The sequence below is a fragment of the Hippichthys cyanospilos genome, chromosome 11 (assembly GCF_059441005.1).
Source record: "Hippichthys cyanospilos isolate Australia breed blue-spotted pipefish chromosome 11, RoL_Hcya_1.0, whole genome shotgun sequence".
NCBI lineage: Eukaryota > Metazoa > Chordata > Actinopteri > Syngnathiformes > Syngnathidae > Hippichthys > Hippichthys cyanospilos.
The window spans coordinates 13,076,660-13,094,243 of record NC_142379.1 but is presented as its reverse complement, the minus strand read 5'-3'; the positions used below and the strand labels follow the sequence as shown (position 1 = coordinate 13,094,243).

At 38.8% G+C, this 17,584-nt stretch overlaps 2 protein-coding genes across 2 annotated transcripts in view; one reads left to right on the top strand and one right to left on the bottom strand.

Annotated features, from left to right (window-relative positions):
* Nucleotides 1–837: 837 nt before the first annotated feature.
* Nucleotides 838–13,643, bottom strand: LOC148416026 (solute carrier family 25 member 36-A). The gene is made up of 7 exons (XM_088427269.1): nucleotides 13,216–13,643; nucleotides 10,663–10,827; nucleotides 9,781–9,858; nucleotides 7,024–7,124; nucleotides 5,386–5,452; nucleotides 3,233–3,522; nucleotides 838–3,156 (listed from the first exon to the last, which is right to left on the bottom strand). The coding sequence occupies exons 1-7, from the start codon at nucleotides 13,254–13,256 to the stop codon at nucleotides 2,963–2,965; spliced, it is 936 nt and encodes a 311-aa protein (XP_088283395.1). The 5' UTR covers nucleotides 13,257–13,643; the 3' UTR covers nucleotides 838–2,962.
* Nucleotides 12,978–17,584, top strand: part of pxylp1 (2-phosphoxylose phosphatase 1) — a 21,309-nt gene continuing 16,702 nt past the window's right edge. Inside the window, exons 1-2 of the mRNA XM_088427265.1 lie at nucleotides 12,978–13,239; nucleotides 15,626–15,667. Of these exons, the coding sequence (XP_088283391.1) occupies nucleotides 13,230–13,239; nucleotides 15,626–15,667 (52 nt within the window). The 5' untranslated portion in view covers nucleotides 12,978–13,229. The remainder of the gene's footprint in view (nucleotides 13,240–15,625; nucleotides 15,668–17,584) is intronic.

Here is a 17,584-nt window from a genome sequence, read left to right as displayed (position 1 = left end):
CTCCAGCCCTCGAGGGCCGGCATCCTGCATGTTTTCCGCTTTTCTCTCCCCAACACACCTGATTCAAATGATGAGCTTATTCAAGCTCTGCAGGAGCTTGAAAATGATCCTAATCGTTTGAAACAATCATGTGTGTTTGAGTGAGGGTTCAAAAACATGCACAATACCGGCCCTTGAGGACTGGAGTTCAACACCTTTGAGATAGAACAAGACTTGTTGGTTATAGCATATATGTAGACATGCAACACTATCCTTTTTTAGGAAGAAAGAAAGAAAGAAAGAAAGAAAGAAAGAAAGAAAGAAAGAAAGAAAGAAAGAAAGGTGAGCAAGTACTACTAATAATGTAGAAAAGTATTTTTACTCCAACTGTGTTATAGAACCTGACCCACCCTGGCATTTTGTGGGTACTGTTTATGCCTGTCACCTTTCATGAAATCCCATCAACTGACATGCTAACAATTGCAAAATTCAATGTTTTGATTGTATTTTTGCCATTGGGATTCTGGAATAGGGATACTGTATCATTAGTTTTCGGTCTAAATTTATACTGTGTACTCAGAGTCACATCTGCGGCAGGATATTATTGGTTGACTGTTTTGGGAACACACTTGATATGAAACACAGCGTCGCCGGACTCTCACTGAATCCATGGCGATTTGATATTTTGTTTGGCTTCCATGAATGTTACTTAAATCTCTTTTGTCACACAGTGCAACTGAATAAACTTTTTGACAATTTGAGATAAATTAAGGCATCAGACTAAAGTCACTAGACACTACCACCTCCTGGTTAACAGCCGCATTGCAATACTAAACCACAATAAAGACATGGAAATAGTGTACTTGTACTTTTCCAGTTTATTGACTCACTTGTTCAACAAAACAAGTTATGACAATGCATAGACAGAGCCACACTTTAAGTAGGCTCATCAACAACAACATGGAAAAAGGTCAGCAGGAAAAAGGCAACAATTTATTCCAAAAGATAAAAACCTGCAGTTCCTTAACTGTGTGCATACATACCGGAATTTCTCGCATTACGCTCAGGACACGAGTGACATCAGACTGTCATTTATGCAAGCACACACAACACAAACAATCACAAGCACACAATGCAAACATGGGTGCAAAACAACTATTGGAAGAAGGGAAGATCTCATGAACAGCAGGCAGGCATGCCGTACAGTATAGTTGAAAAGATGCATATTATAATAACATACTTCTAGTTCAGGTTAATTTAGCTGAAAATAAAAGATCATTTGACTCCACATGGCACTGAGGAAAGCAGATCATTGCGGCATGGTTTTTTAATCCTTTAACTACAACTTTCTTTTAGGGTTTGATAAAAAGAACACAGTCCAGTCTGCATTAGACAGTCTGGTTTGACTGACCAGCTTTAAACCCAACTCCAGCAGAGTCAGCACCAAGTAGCATGCTCACCCAACTGACTTTGTATTGATGAGAAGTATACGCAATAATGCCAACGATGAGACTAATCTAATGCACTCTTCACAGCATAGCGTCTGACAGGAGTTCCATATGCGACCTAAATGCCAATCTAAAATTGTCCTTCAACTGAAGCGTAGCTATTAAAATTGCTCAATATGTAGCCAGTGTGAGCTCAATTAGGGTGGCCATTTACAGCAGTTAATTGGATTTTCTGGTTATGAGTATTTTTACTTTGTTGTAAGGGTTATGCATCATGTTTAGTATTGATTTGAATTTGGCGGACAAATACTGTTTGGAATTATTAATAAGCAGCAATAAAAATTTAAGTAGAATGCATAAAACGACTGCTCAAAAAGATGCGTATTTATCATTGTGCGTTTCAGACAGCCATATTATTTTCACCCTCAAAATTCCGGGGGAAGACATCGAGGATTGTCTTTAATATCGAGTTTCGATTTTCTAAATAAAAGGGAATGAATGCATGAACAACATTGTGAGACACAATAACTACAGGGAGGTGAATCATATTTTCGCAACTGAAAAGCAAAAGCTCTCCCCCACCCAAAAATAAAAAATAAATACAATAAAAATGGATGTTTTCCATTTGCCTTACCAGTCAGACAAATAGAATTATATTATTTGAGCAAATAATTAATATATCAATATTACAATTTGTTAAAACTAGTAATTCACGAATAGATAGTTCTTAAAAAACCTTTGGGCCTGCGTTTTACTTCCTTGACCCCGCATATTTACATTTCAGTAGGTATAAAGCAGACCAATCTAGTTTCTTGAGGTGACTGAAACACAGTATACCAATGGATATGATTAGTCTTGTACTTTTAACTCAAGCATAACGAGCGAGTCTCCTACTACATTGGTGTGGGGGTGAGAGATTTCTAAATACATGAACCACTAAAGGTAGGTAGGTTGCAGAATCCAGGAGACTCTACTGTATATTCACGATGAAACCAAAGTTCCCTTAAGTGCCTTAACCTCTACAAAACCTGTGTGCAAACGACATTACTTCATACTGTGAAGTTTTGTTCAGCAGAGCTTCACATCCCTCTACAAGCACATGTGCATCATAATTTACATCTTGTTTTTACACAAGGCACATTCCCCGCCATCTCCGTTTTACTCCAAATTGCATTGTTTCTAATCTGCAAAATATCAGCGATCTAGACTTTAAAATATAAGTCGGTAAGCATATCATTACTTAGGCGCAACTACATTTTCCAAAATTAGTATTAGGGGAATGGGAGTAGTACCAAAAGTGATGGATGATGGAGGGCTTGTTTGAACTGCAACACTCCCAAATCAGCATGGGTATCATTCAAACTTTCTTGTGCCTTTGGTGATTTAAAAAAAAACAAAAAAACTGCCACTTGAAATCATCGCTGAGTGTCGAGACACTACCCCTGTCATCTCATGATTATTTGTCGTGGTTTGTTGTTGTCTCTCCAACACCGGCTGGATTACTAGGACGAGTTACAGTAAAAGAGCAAAGACTTTTAACGGTTCAGGATATAGACCACCATCTCATAGGTGCACATCATGATGGCGGTGTTAGGGATCTGTCGAACCAAGTGGGTGGTGAGGCCCCGGTACAGGGCGCGAAATCCTTCCTCTTTGGGAACTGTTGTTAAAGTCTGGAAAAAGGAGCGATATTTGCTACCCTCTTCCCGTAGTCGTGTGCGGATCACTTCTGCAAAGAATTGCACAAGAGAGAGGTTGAAGCAAAGCCTTTAGACAAATCAGCTTTTTATTTGAATCACGCTCACCATGAGGATAAGCAATGGATGTGGCACATGTCTTGGAAGTGGCAGCAGCAAGCATCATCCCCACAAAATCCGAAGCATCCTTAGATACCTCCTCCTGCTCGTCCATGTTCTGGGGGGCTTTGGCTTCTAAGAGTCGCCGTTTGATGTTTTCATAGATTACAAAGTGGATCACAGTCTCAGAGATGCCGGCGTAAGATGCCGACATGCCCCTGTAAAAGCCTCGTAGACCATCTCTCTGATACACTCGGCGTACACATTCAAACGCGCTCATCCGACGTTCCCCTCGATTTCTGAAAGACAGTCATAAAAGTCAACTCCAACATCTGACTCCAGCTTAGATGAAGAATGAAAAGATGAAACAAGAAAAAGGACAACTTGAATTAGATCAAATGAAAATGAATTAATGGAGGACTTTGAATATTTAATATTCACTGCCACGGGATTGTTGTACTGTAACCATCATAATTCCCTCAATTTCTCCTACAGTGCTCATCTTGAATGAGTTGTAAAATGTGGTACAAAATGACCATCTAGCTCAGGCAAATTTTCCATGTCAAAATGATTATTTTCAAGGATTTAGCCGCATGTGAGTCTAATCATCAAAACTAGTAGATAGGTTTGCAGTGCAGTTTTTTACAGAATAATGTGATATTCCTACAATTTTGATCAAGTACAATTTTAATTTGTAGATATTTCGACTGAAGTATTTCTCACTTCTGAGTGGGGCTGCCACGAATAGTCGGCGTTGTCGACAGTGTGATTATGTAAATTAGTCAACGGTGTTTTCCCATCGCTGACTATTTGCTTTCATATATTTTTAATTGGGGTTTCTTATATCGGCAAGTTCCACATGAAGTGTGTCCCTCCCACCTCATTCCTCCACTACTTTAACCCTTCCCCGGAAGAAGAATTAGACGCGCTGGATGGGAGAATTCAAACGCTGGCAACATAGCGTGAGGCTCACAGTATCGCTTCAGTTTGCAAGCTAGCAATGATATTGCTGCTCATTTCAGTTCACTGTTATTTTTATTATTTGTTTTATATTGAATTGTTTTTCCTAAATTGACCAAACAACATAAGTTATTCAACTCTGTGTATTTCAATATACTATTGTGTTTGAGGTGAAGGGCTCGTGAGGTTCTTTGTAATCTGCACAAGCTTTAGCTAATTTCAAGAAAAATAAATGATTATTCGACTAATCGAAAAAGTAGCGCTTATTAATCGACTACTGAAATAATGATTAGTAACAGCCCTACTTCTGAGGCACTAGCGAGCGTAAAGCAGGTAGCGTGCATGCGTGGTGACTTCAGGAAAAAAGGTCTGACATAAGTATTTAGCGCAGCATTGGCCCCATGATTGGAATTTTGAAACTTTTTTTTTTTTTCTGTAAGGCGAGTTTTGTTCCGCAAAGTCTAAATTAAAGATGCTGTAGGAAAAAAATATTGGCTCTGCTACAGTCCCAAAAAGAAGAGGAGGTGCTCAACGGTGCTCTCCTTTTCCGACGCACTCTAAGCTGCAAAACACTTGTCTACCAAGCGATGCCCCTCCCTTTTGCCGGTGAATGCAAACAAAGCAACCAGTTCCTTGTTTACTCCAGCGATGGAACAACTCCACATCAAGTGTGGCAAAATGCTTCTTCTGTGTTAGTGTGAACGGCCTGTGGCATAATACAACTAAACACCAAGTTTCCAAAATCTCCAAAGTGTTTTTAGGATTACTTTTTGACTTCATGTTATGCAGCCGCCATGATTCCAAAGATAAATGGAATACTAGTTATGTTTTATTTACTGGTGGGTAACATAAGCAGTAAAAAATGCAAAAAAAAAAAGATAAAAGATTTAAAAAAAAATTAAAAAGTGTTTTCATTACACTTTGACAAAATTCTTCTATGTCAACATGACTAAAAAACTATGTCAAGAGAGCACTTTTTTTTTTTTTTGCAATATTTGGAGGGTTTTTTTTTATCCCTGGAAATGCCGTGTTTCCATTACCAGTTTGCTTTTGCGAAACTTACATTTTGCATAAATGTCAGGGTAACGAATATGCACCTAAATGATGCATCTTTTTGTATGAAAAAAAATCCATCCATATTTTTGCCTGATTCAGATAAAAACATCAACTCTAGTTGTCACATCATGATGTTGATATTTCACCTGGCATCCAACTGCAGACGTGTCTTTATAAGCCAAATTGGGTTGGTTGCTGTAATGGCTGTAAAACCTAAAGGAAGAGGGAAAAAACAGAATGCTTTAGAAGAGACAGCGGCATCAGGCTTCTATGGAAATAAATGCCGAAAAACAATTTCTATGATGATTTTGAAGAAATGTGAAAGCTGGCAGAACTGTGGGGCTATGGGTATTTGTTTTTACTCCACAGACAAGCAACGGTAACTCCCTGTAAAATCACCCTACTCCAAATGACTGGCAGCCAGTGCAGGGTGTAATCGTGCTTCAGCCCCAAATCAGATGATATACTGTAAGTTCCAGCTCAGCCGCAACCCTAATGAAAACAAGTGGTATAGCAAAGATTTGGGTGGACTACACCTTATCACAAGTCATTGCAGCCCATTTGGGTCTCATTGCCGTTAGTCCATAGCTTTGCCACTGGGAAGTCAGTGTAACTAATGCTGACCTTGGTTGCAAAAGTCTGAGTCATGCTGTGCTAAAAATAACATTGTAGTATACCTGTGAGATTCAGCTTTACACATACAGATGACATTCAGACTGTAACTCCAGAAGCATGAATGACCCACATTGTAAAGTTGTGCCTTCCCAACTGGATCACAGCAGCACAGTGCAGAAAACGTTCTTTCAAAAATGTCACAGAAAAATGTGAACGGTCTTTGAAAAAAGACTTTTTACATGGTATTTTTATGTTTGTTTCTTCAGGCACGGTTTAAAAGACAAAACAAAAAATCAAGTCATGAAAACATGACAAGTCAAAAGATAGGTCAATTTTCACAAAAATAAATTTTAAATAAAATTTCACCATAAATAAATGAACACAACATAAAAATATTATATCTAGTACAAACACTATTTACTTAAAAGGAGCAGCAATTGTAAATTCTGAATACAACCCTGTAAATACTATTTACCAGAGCCGCCAACTTTGAACTTCATTCATCGTACCACAAATTACGCAAGACGTCTGCCCACACAGTTACAACATTTCAAGTTATAATTTGCACTGGATACATTTGTAGCATTCCGCCAACATTATTAATTATTGCATTTCTAAACATCCTATACATTGAATCACAATTAATCTATGTGATTATGCGCTGTCATTTTCAAGCTGAAAGCTAAAGTTCCTCTTCAAGGTATTGTGCTAGTACAGACTGTTTTTTGGAACTGATAATAATTCCCACTTTGACTATGCTCCCTTGGTTAAACTGGAAAACAAAAAAAGCCCCAAAGCATAATGCTGTCACTGCAATGCTTCGGGAGATTTTTGGTGCATTTATGAACAATGTAGCTGGAATCGGGTGCCAATATTTTTGCATCTGAGCAGCCTCCCCAACAATTTTCTTGTCATCAATTTTAGAGTGACAGCCAGTACTTACTTATAACATGACGTAATCAGTAAAGTAACAAAAGTAAATCTTTCAGGATAGCTGTGGCAACATTGTTGGCACTTTTTTACCTTGACCACATGTTGCCAGTACAGTCAATATTTCTTCACATTTCATTTTTATTTCTACAGTGGAGGGGAATAGGTCAGTGGGCTGAAGAGAAAAGTAAAAAGCATTTGCAATGCCAAGTGGTGATGGAATGAGCTTGCACATATACCTGCCATTCCAGCCGATACCATGTGAACCTGTGTGGAATCAGGCTGCAGTACATTATTCAATTTCTCTTTGGCTGTGGAGTAAGCAGCGAAGTAGATGGCTCTGTTGACACAAAACAAAACGGCTAAGTACATCTAACATACGTGGAAGAAAATAATTTGTCACACGTAAATCACATTGGTCTCATCTAAAACGGAGCCTCCAACACTTATATAAAAATGCATGAAGAAATACACCGAAATGCCAAAATGCAGCATGCTGCAGGCACAAACAATGAGTGGAGTGAGGAACTTGACAGAGCTGATAAGTAAGTGTATGGGGTAAAGTCTTGTTTACAGCTGTCCATTTCAATGGGCGTCACTTAATTTTGGTATTCATTGTACGGGCTGGTTCCTATTCCCTGCAAATGCCAGGAGTCAACTGTTGAGGAAATACATGTCTTTTAAATAGACATATTGGTCCCTATTCCGATCGAACATGGGGTCGTGAATTTTTTTTAACTCCCCAAAATCCAGATTGTGTAAAGCCTACTATCTATTTCCACATATTTTCACTTGACCCTTATCCAGTATTATTGTATCAATTTACTCATGTGAACCACCCCACGTGGGCATATGTGTGCACATGGCCTTAATCTACTTAACCAGCCCGTGACAACATTGCATGGCATAAGCAAAAATGTTAACTGCCTCCGGTAATACTGATTGTCCCACCTTTATCACAGTAAGCTTTATTTGTTGTTTGTTGTCGTGGCATGCTCCAAATAGAAAGGCCTAAATATAACTAAATATAACTTTTCTAAAGCCGAGTTCATCCAGTGATGCTGCTGTACCCTATTTAACTCTGAAGTGCATAAGTTTTGGCAACAATGACAAACCACCATTATTTTTATTTTATTTTTTTTGCACAAAAATCCTGAGAACGGCTTGGCTGGCAGGACGCCACCCATACCACAGATAGGGAAGAGGGCCTGGCTCAAAATCTGCTCTAGTTGTACCTGAGGGCATTTAATGACAGTCAAATTCTGCTAGGACAAATTCATCAAATCAAGCCTGAAAAGACCAGTTAAGCAAGAACATTAAAAGACTTTGAGTGCCAAACAGTTCTCACAAAGCCAAAAATGTTTTGGCAAACTACAGAGCGTGCTCTTCGTAGCTTAAATATTTCCTGGTGCAGATACTGTACCTTTCAAACTCCCATGGCACAGAAACATCACAGTCTATTGTGCAAACATTTAATGGTTTATTCCCAGGTGTCATCAACATGGTAACCGGGGCACAAGTTAGCTCTCCAAAATCAAATGAGTACTCCATGGGTCTGCTCTAAACATAGCTTACCAATGTTGGGAATGTTTTAGAAGTGATCATTTTAAAACGTGACTATTGGCACATGTTCCTTGGGCATAAAAAATCATTACCACCATATGTGTCATCATATAAATAAATACATACCATAATTCAAGGTAATTTAACCAAATTTGGCATTTTCGAAGTATCAAACTCTAACTTTCAAAACGGTTGACTTACCCACTCTACAACACTCTACAAATGCTTAGCAATGAAACCTGAAGGTCTTTGTCATTAGCCACCACTTTGCTCCGATCATTACCACACTAATGATGATAGATGAATATGGATCTCACTGACATCTGTTGTGGCTGCAAAAGCGGTACAAAGGGGATTGTGGTTTGATACACATTGTATAAAACAAAAGTTTGTGTTTCTTTAATCTGCATTGTGTGATCAGCATGTTGCAATGAAAGCCTCAGTGACAAGACGAAATAAACACACAGCCACCCATAAATACAGTAATAACAAAGGAGTGGCCAGTGAAATACAGCATCTCGCAAGGGCTGGTGATGGTGACACGGAGGGGCAGCGCGGTGTGGCAGTCACGCATAATGTGGAATCCACAGGGCAGTATCTGGAATCTACCGCGTTGTTCCTGCAGTTTGTTTCACCACCTAGCAAGCAGGCAATTAGCTATTGCTTCTTGACTAGCTTGTTTGTTAGTCATAAGTTGTGCTATAGTCACGTGCTCTTTTCATATTAGTGTTGCGTGTATGATGTGAATGAAGAGCGAGTGACTGGACGAGCGAGAAAGAGAGTGTGGAGAAGGCGAGCCTGAGCGGTGGAAGAGAAGATCTTGTGAGGCAGAAGAGAGACCAAGTGAGTGCTGTGCTTGGTTTTGGATGTAATAAAATGACGGCTAAAGTCGACCCTGCATTCCTGCTGCCCATTTTGTCGGCTGCGGGCTCCAATTCAAGGCAAGGTGTGAGATGCGCTGGCGCCAGAGGGCAACTCCGGGCCTGGAAGGACTTCCTCCATGTCCCTTGTCTCCGGCCAAGGGGATGAAATGGGGACGAACAACACTTGTCAAATAAAGGATGCCTGAAAATTATTGCCCCCATATCAGATGCAACATTTTTTTTTTTTTTTGCTAGTTGAGGACATGGGTGGTAAATCTTGCACTACATCTAAGTGTGCTTCAAGCCAAGGCACATGTTGGAACCACAAAAAAAAGTTTAGCTCAGGCTTTCTTCTTTTCATTGGGGAAAGTTAGGGAAGGCACGCAAATGCGCTCAGTAAACCATTGCGTACCTGTGTACCATGTGCATGCTTGGCTATAATCTCTTCAATAAACACTGGCGGATTGGACCCACATACCTCTGAAATATAACAGTATCCAATAATAATGTGGATAGAGTGCCCCTCCCCGAGCTGCTAGTGTGAGGAAAAAAATACTGTAACTGACTGACCTGGAAGGTGCCACACCAACCAGATTTGGTCCCAAGCCTCTGAAGAGTGAGCGGGGTCCTTCCTTTTCTAATATTAATCTGAAAATAACATGGACATAAAAAAAGGAATGTGACACAAAAAAATTGCACCCAAATTTTAAGTCATTGCCGACAAGTGAGGGTTATGCCTTTTTCTAGTCATGTCATGGAGAGAAATTTTGCTTAATGTAACACCTGCATTGGCCACATCAAACTATCTAGTTTTGCCACCTAGAGAAGTAGTGTCGTACATTGTTGAAAATAATTGCATTGTATACCTTACTACGAACAACATATCCAATATCAATTTGTCTTCTCTTCATTTTTAATAGAAATAGTTGGCTTCTAAAACTAGAACCGCTGATATTGCCAATTTGCTATCCTTTTATTTTTATTAAAATTTGGCTTCCACATATAATTATAAAAATGGACAAGTATTGTTTTAAGTCAAAGCCAGGGCCAGTTCTGCCAGGGCCATTACGACTAAGCTCACCTAAAAAGGCTTAATATCATGTCACCTACAATAAAATGAGAAAAAAGTAAGCTGTCAAAACTTAACTGAAAACATACTACATCATTATCGTAATATGATGTTAGAAAGCAGCACTCTCCATATGTTTATTCCAAAAATAAACATACAGTTTTGTTTTGTTTTTTAATGTTTTCAGATATTTACAGATAAGATACTTGCTTTGTTGGATTGAACATGGCAGTGAATTGAACATCAGTCAAGCTTCATTGACAGTAGGGAATATATGAATAATGTCCATAACTGGCTCAACTAAACGATCCAACTTGGATTAAACAATAAATACAATAAATGTAATAGCCAGCTGACAAGAGCCTGACATATTGAAGACTCACTTGAGGCAGTGCAGCGGACCTGGCGGAGACATCCGGGCCACACTGGCCCCATTGACAGTACTCAGTTGAACCTCAGAAACATAGAGACTGATGGACGATGACTGCAGACGCGTCTTCACCACTTCCAGCGGGCAAGTCAATATGGCTCCTACTGTGCCACCACATCTAGGGAAAACAATCAAAAAGGAAAAAAAAAAAAGTTTTGAATTAAGCAGTTACTTACTTTGATGTAGTTAGTAATGTGATGGCAACCTCTCAACATCGTTCGTTTAATCTATTACAAAAACAAACTATTTGCAAGCATACAATAAATGACCATTACTGTGAAAAACATACACCGTAGCTAATGTTGAAGTAGCCTCAGAGCCTCTGAGAAGTAGTTCTCTGTTTCAAAATCATTGGTGGATATAACATTGGTGCTTTTCACAGGATATAGCTTAAAGCAATCCTCCAGTGTCACACTTCGAGCTGTTGATGTGGTTAACAGCCTAACATTGTAAAGTTAGATCTGGTGTTCCCATTTTTGTGTCTTGTCTTGTAATTGCTAAAACAATCACCCTATTTTTACTATACAGCATTATGTTAACATTAGATGTGATGTCAAGTCGTTTATTGGGCCACCCAACAGCTGTTTTAGTTTTTTTTTCCAGCCTAAGTGACCCAAACAACATACATATAGAAAGTCTTGGGGGAAAAAAAATGTGGAGATTGCTGTTAAGGCCATCATGTAAATCTCCCTGCATGGGCACCTTGGACTGACTGTCAGCACAATCACAATCGCACCTAAGGGCAATTTGGAGTGTCCCTTATTACCTACCATGCATGCTTTTGGAATGTGGGAGGAGACCAGAGTGCCTGGAGAATACCCACGCAAGCACGGGGAGAACATGCAAACTCCACACAGAAAGGCCGGGGCAAGCTGATATTGAACCCGCAACCTCTCAACTGTGAGGCGGACGTGGTAACCAACTTCTTTCGTGCTGCCATATATATTTTTCACTTGACATTTTAATTGTTTGTTTTCTAATTGTAAAATAATGACAAATAAACAACAATCAGTCAATAAACAACTGAAAAAAGTGTTTATGCAATAGATGACATTTTATTTGATTATTCAGTCTATGAAATAATCAACATTAAAAATATTTGATGGTGACAGCCCTCACTGCAGCTTGTGGACAGAAGACAAGGAAAACCTGTGACCAGCCAATCGGAGAACACATTGCCATGCCGCATAAGATTACCAGTGTCTTAGTGGAATTTGAACGATCTGTAGCATGTAGGCTACCCAAGACGAGACAATTGGAATGTTTTATATTTCTTTGGACATAACAAGCTTCTATTCAATGTCACAGTCAAAATCAAATGGTGGCCTAATCAACTTAGGAAAGTGCAACTAACAGCAGATATCTCGACTTTTCCTGTAGACAAGAATGGAGTCAAATATCCACTTAGTATGGAGCTGCATTTCTGTCAATTTTTTTGTGTGGAATAAGGTGTGGAATAAGGTGTTATAAATTATATTCCATTCAGTGAAACAATTTCTGGTACACTTACATTATGTTTGTAAATTGATGTTTATTTGTTAAACATTTAAATTGTAAGTTTATTAAATATTAAATGTTATAACAACAAGGCACCATGCTTTTAGTGTTCGGTTGATCAGTAAGGGTAAGGCTGTGCGAAAAACCTGTTGAGTAAGTTCAGAAATGCATTTGGTCTTTTAAATGCAAAAAGCGAATTGACTAAAACATTTAAAAAGATATATTTGTTCCCAAATTGTACATTTTATTTTAGCCTTGCTGTTCTACCATACTGCATAGCGCACAATTATCTTAACATAATATGATGCAAACCCAATGACACAGATTTTAGGGTCAGGTCATTCCACATTAAAGAACGTGCCGTTATCTTCAGTCAGGGGTCATTTTCAACGCCAAAGAAGCGATAGGAGTTGTCAACAAAGTTTTGGGCATAGGTCAGCCAGTTAATGGCTTTACTGTACAAGCCTCAGAGAAAGGCGATTTAAAAATAAGCAAAGTTCATGTTCACGACTGGAAACACGATTATCTCGACAATGAACAAAGAACACGATAGTAAATTCTGAGATTGTTTCACTTTTAAGGATTAGCGTGGCGGCTACATGTTACATCAGCTGCAGTCGCATACCAACGCGACGCACTTTTCCTACTTTTTTTTCCTGTTGACAGCGCACGCCACACGCAACAAAATTGCACTTGACAGATACATAGCCATTTATATTCCACGTATGATTTGAAAGGACATGCGAGGGCGCCTTCCTTCTTACGCACACCACACAACCTGACGTTTCATTGAAATGTCATTGACACTTAAGTCTTCCACCTAGATGTGAGGATGATGCAAAACTATGGCCGAGAGAAGCAAGACACAAGAAGAAGGCAACGCCACAACGCAAGTGAACCACATCAATAAAGAACTGTGTTGGATGTGCGAAGACAAGCGGCGATGGACGATGGCGTGGAGCTAGCGCTAGCTCAGGCTGTAGATGCAATGAGAATGCGTGAAACTCACCCTCCTGCAAACAGATGAACAAGGGTATCTCTTTGACTCATTATGTCTCATATTCGGGAACCGTCAACGGGCAACCACGCGGGAGACAAGGGGAGCCAGGCTGAAGAGACGGGCTAGAATAGCCCCGCTAACAAAAAAATGAAACTCAGTACTTCTGTGTGTTGGTGTAGAGGTCAGTGGCGAGGGGAAAACGACGGCATGCAGGAGCTACCCTTGCTAGCTAGCTAGCTAGCTTGCAACGCTAGCAGTCTTCCGGTGGCAAAATCAATGTCAGAGCGGCAGGCCTGCGTCGCCACTTTTGCAAGCGATCAATTTCTTAACTGTGCATTATGCCTTGCACAAGGTGTTTAATAGTTCTAGCCTTTCGCGCGGTGCAGCAAACGACGGGAACACCACCTCACTGAGGCCGCGACTGAAGTCTACTGTGTTTATCGTTGAATGAGAAACAAATACAAAAGCGGTGATTGGTTTAGGGCTTCCGTGGCCCCGCCCATCACTTTTTCTTCACGTGATAGTGCTTTTATTTTGTAGGGCAAAGATCGGTTGGATGCATTGCAGGGCAACGGGTTTGGTGTTTTACGGGATCAAAAGTAGACCATGTACTATTTAAGATTAATAAACAAACAGCACAAACGACGGTGGCGACAAAGGAGGGGGTAAGGAGGGAATTTAAAAAAAAAACAGTGGCGAGGGTGAGTTGAATGGTTACTTTTTAATTTGGAGAGGTTGGGGGAGATCAAATTTTCTCCTAACGCCAAGTTTGACTCCCTACATTTGTTCTCAATAATCAACACGCTTTTATTTTAGACAATGTATGTATTAGCAAAATTGTCTGCTGGAATCTCTGATATTAAAAATCATTTACTTTGTATAAATAAACGAAATAATAAGCACAAAAAGAATAGCAGTTGTTATTGCATATATTAGGCGCTGGCAGGCATTCTAGTGGTGTTGCTCTTTCCATTTGGCATCCAGATTAATTGGTTGACAATTTCCTTCTGCCATGACCTTTTTTTTTTTTTAAGACCATCACTCATTGAAATCACACACAGATCCATGCTTTTGCACAGTTTGCATGCAAATTTCATGTCCTTGAGGGTGTTTTTTTTATGCTTAAATCTATTCAAATAAGAGTTTGCATCCTGCAACAGTTTGCAAAACATCGCAAGTCATGTGGGTTTTTGTTTGCTCTTTTGTCCGCTTGTTTGAGCCACATACACCAGCTGATATATACCATTTTTCCATCTAGGGTTTGTCTAGAAATGGTCAAGTAAAATGTTATTTTGAACTTTGGGAGCAAATATGCTTTTGAGGTTTTTGGTCGGCCCCTGAATACAAACAGACAAACTGCTAAAACATATGACCTGAAATACAGTATTGGTTGCAAGGTTCCAAGTACCTGAAATGTTAGAAAAAATGCAAAGGATGCTAGATTTTTTTATTTTGTTTGTCAGAATAGTATATTGTATAAATGATAATATGCTGGATGTATAGCATGCATATTGAGGCTATTGCTAAATTATAAACACTATTAGAGCTTTTCTTTTGACATGTGCCCGGCACACCTGACAGTTCAGTGGCTGAATGTAGACCAAAGCGTATCGCATCAATGCATGCAAGTGGTGCAAGTTAATTTAGGTGAATTTGATGAAGGTACAAGCACATGTGACAAGTGGAAGATGGTATGTACGTTTCAAACACAGATCTGTGGTCTTGTTAAAGCCAACTTTGTACAGAGAAGCACACCCTGACCTGCCACAAGATTTAAGATAATTACTATATTATTTTGCCTTTTCATGTGCTATCAGCAGACCCTTTGTGCACTGCTATTAAAAAATGAATGAAAAAGAGCTACAACGACAAATACTGTTGAAGCTAGACGCGAACCAAAAATGTTTTTTTTTAAACTAAAATTGCTTCACCACAGTTATCTCAGTGACGTTTACAAACTTTAAACCATACATATAGTATCATTACTAAAGATATATAATTTCCTAATACAGACAAAAAAAACAACAACATAGTTTTGTAATTAATTTTGCATAATTCATCTTAACCAAAACACTTGCTTAAAAAAAAAAAAAAAAAAGCATGCTGAAAGCCATGGTAGTGACCATGGCTTTTTCAAAATATTTTTTTCTGGAACAAGCAGTAAGTCATTGAAGTGTCAGTGATCAACCTTTGACCAAAATGGACTGCTGTCAGTTTTACTGATAAAATATTTCCATTTTGTATATTTTTTACAGTGTTAGTTGCCCTTGGTTTGCTTGATTTTAAGTGTAATTATTTTAAAATGTAATATCTTAAAATGGCTATGCTGTGAAATAATTGTTTTATGTTTAATCGTGTTGCTATATATAGACTTTGAAAACGAGTGAAACGTGTAGTTAAAGTTTAACTTTTTTTTCAGGCATTTGGTTCATGTTCCAGCACGTGGCTTGTGAGTTGTCAGGTAATGTGACCCATATTCACCTGCCTTCTTACCCTTAGTGCCCCCGCCAGCATTCGGTTTTCATGAATATGCAGAGAACTCTGGAAAAAAAAAGCTTGGATAAATATTGAATTAGCAACCATGAATGCATAGCAAATACATCCATGAATATCAGTTTATTGGCTCAACCTGACACCTCGGTTGGCAATTGACCTAAATATGACCAGGCACTATTTTTGAAATAAGCATATAAAGTTAATTTCTTCACACAAATGAGTTTCTGTAATGACATAAAAGTATGGAATTACATTTCACAGAATGTAGCGGGAGGGGGCTCAGTAGAAGAGTGGTAAGCCCGTGTGCCTCACAGTTAGGCATCCCGAGTTCAAATCCTGCTCACTTCAGCCTTTCTATTAAAGTTTGCACATTCTCCCGAGCCTGTGTGGGTTCTCCCCTGGAACTCCGGCTTCCTCCCACATTCCAAAAACATACATGGCAGGTTAATTGGACACTAAATTGTGATAGGTGTGATTTATAGTAATTGATTGCATCAAACATACTAAGTGACTGCATAATAAACAAGTATGGGATAACCTATATGCATTTATTCTAACAACGAGCCAAGACTGTAGAAGCATGTGATAGACAAATATCTACAGTATATACCAATGCTGATAACTTTGTATTCTGAAATAATATTTTTCCTTGAAATTACGTAAAATTAATTTTGGGGGGTTTGCTTACTATGGTGTGAAATATCTGTTATATTTTTATTGAGCTTTGCCTTACCAGACAAAAACAGTATTGCAACTTAAAAGTTTGTAAACACTGTATCTTAGCAGACAAATGTAAATGAATTACGAACACACCTTTCTGCAATGTACAGATTCAAGGTGGAGCAACCACGAAAGGAGGTCTTTCTTCTGCATATCTTAAGATGCATGTATTCTTCCAAAGATGATTATTTCTCTTGCTGTAACTTATGATGGCATATACAGTAAGTCTAGAAAACAGTTTTGACTGGCAATTGACAGAAACATTCATCCAAACTAATAAGAAGATTAGTTCATTCCATGAGATTATGATTTATATCACATCCTGCTAGCACAGCAGGCGACTTCATCAAGGGAAAAAAGGACTGGCCAAGTCAAATGCCCCAATAGTCCACAATTGTATCCCCTGAAGAGAAGACTGAAGAAAGAACACCCCAGAAAAAAATGGGGGAAACAAAATACAAAACTCAAATAGACCAAAGTAAAGACCTGGAAAATCTTTTCAAATGAATGCAACGTTTGTGAAATCAATTTGTTGCAGGCTTGATGCAGTTATCGCAAGTAAGGGTTATGAGACCAATATAAAATGTTATTCAATTTAAGTTCATTAATGTCCTTTCCAATAATTCCGCTCACATGAAAAGTGTGTGGCTTCAGACAAAAGGTACTTTGTCCTACGTTGTTTAAATTGTCCATCTATTATCTTATTAGCCTATGCCAGCCGTCTTCGGGTAGAAGGTGGGGTACACCTTGAACTGGTTTACAAACCAATCGCAAGGAGCTCAGATACGAAGAACCAAAAATGGTCAATCAAACATTAGGAGAATTTACAGTGCTATATAAATCTACCATGCATATGTTTTGAATGTGAGAGGAAACACAGAGAAAACACACTGGCACGGAGTGAACATACAAATTCCACTCAGGCAGGCCAGAGTCGGAAGTGAACCTGCGACCACTGCACCGTGAACGAACATGGACATCTAGATCTATATACCATGGAATAAAAGCTAGAATTCTGAATTTATAGTCATCTTTCAATCTGAGACCTAGTCATTTATTGTATAGAAAAATAGAATTGAGCTCGCTCTTTTAATTATCATATTGGTGATGAAGTCAAGAGTTTTTTCAGGTGGATGCCCATTCTATTGTAATATTAGATTGA

Excerpts from the sequence above, each read along its gene's own strand:
- LOC148416026 (XM_088427269.1), bottom strand. The coding sequence starts at position 13,256 with ATGAGTCAAAGAGATACCCTTGTTCATCTGTTTGCAGGAGG. Across the intron at positions 3,523-5,385 it reads CGTCTGCAGTTGGATGCCAG|AAATCGAGGGGAACGTCGGA; the intron begins GTGAAATATCAA and ends ACTGTCTTTCAG. Across the intron at positions 3,157-3,232 it reads ATCCATTGCTTATCCTCATG|AAGTGATCCGCACACGACTA; the intron begins GTGAGCGTGATT and ends AATTCTTTGCAG.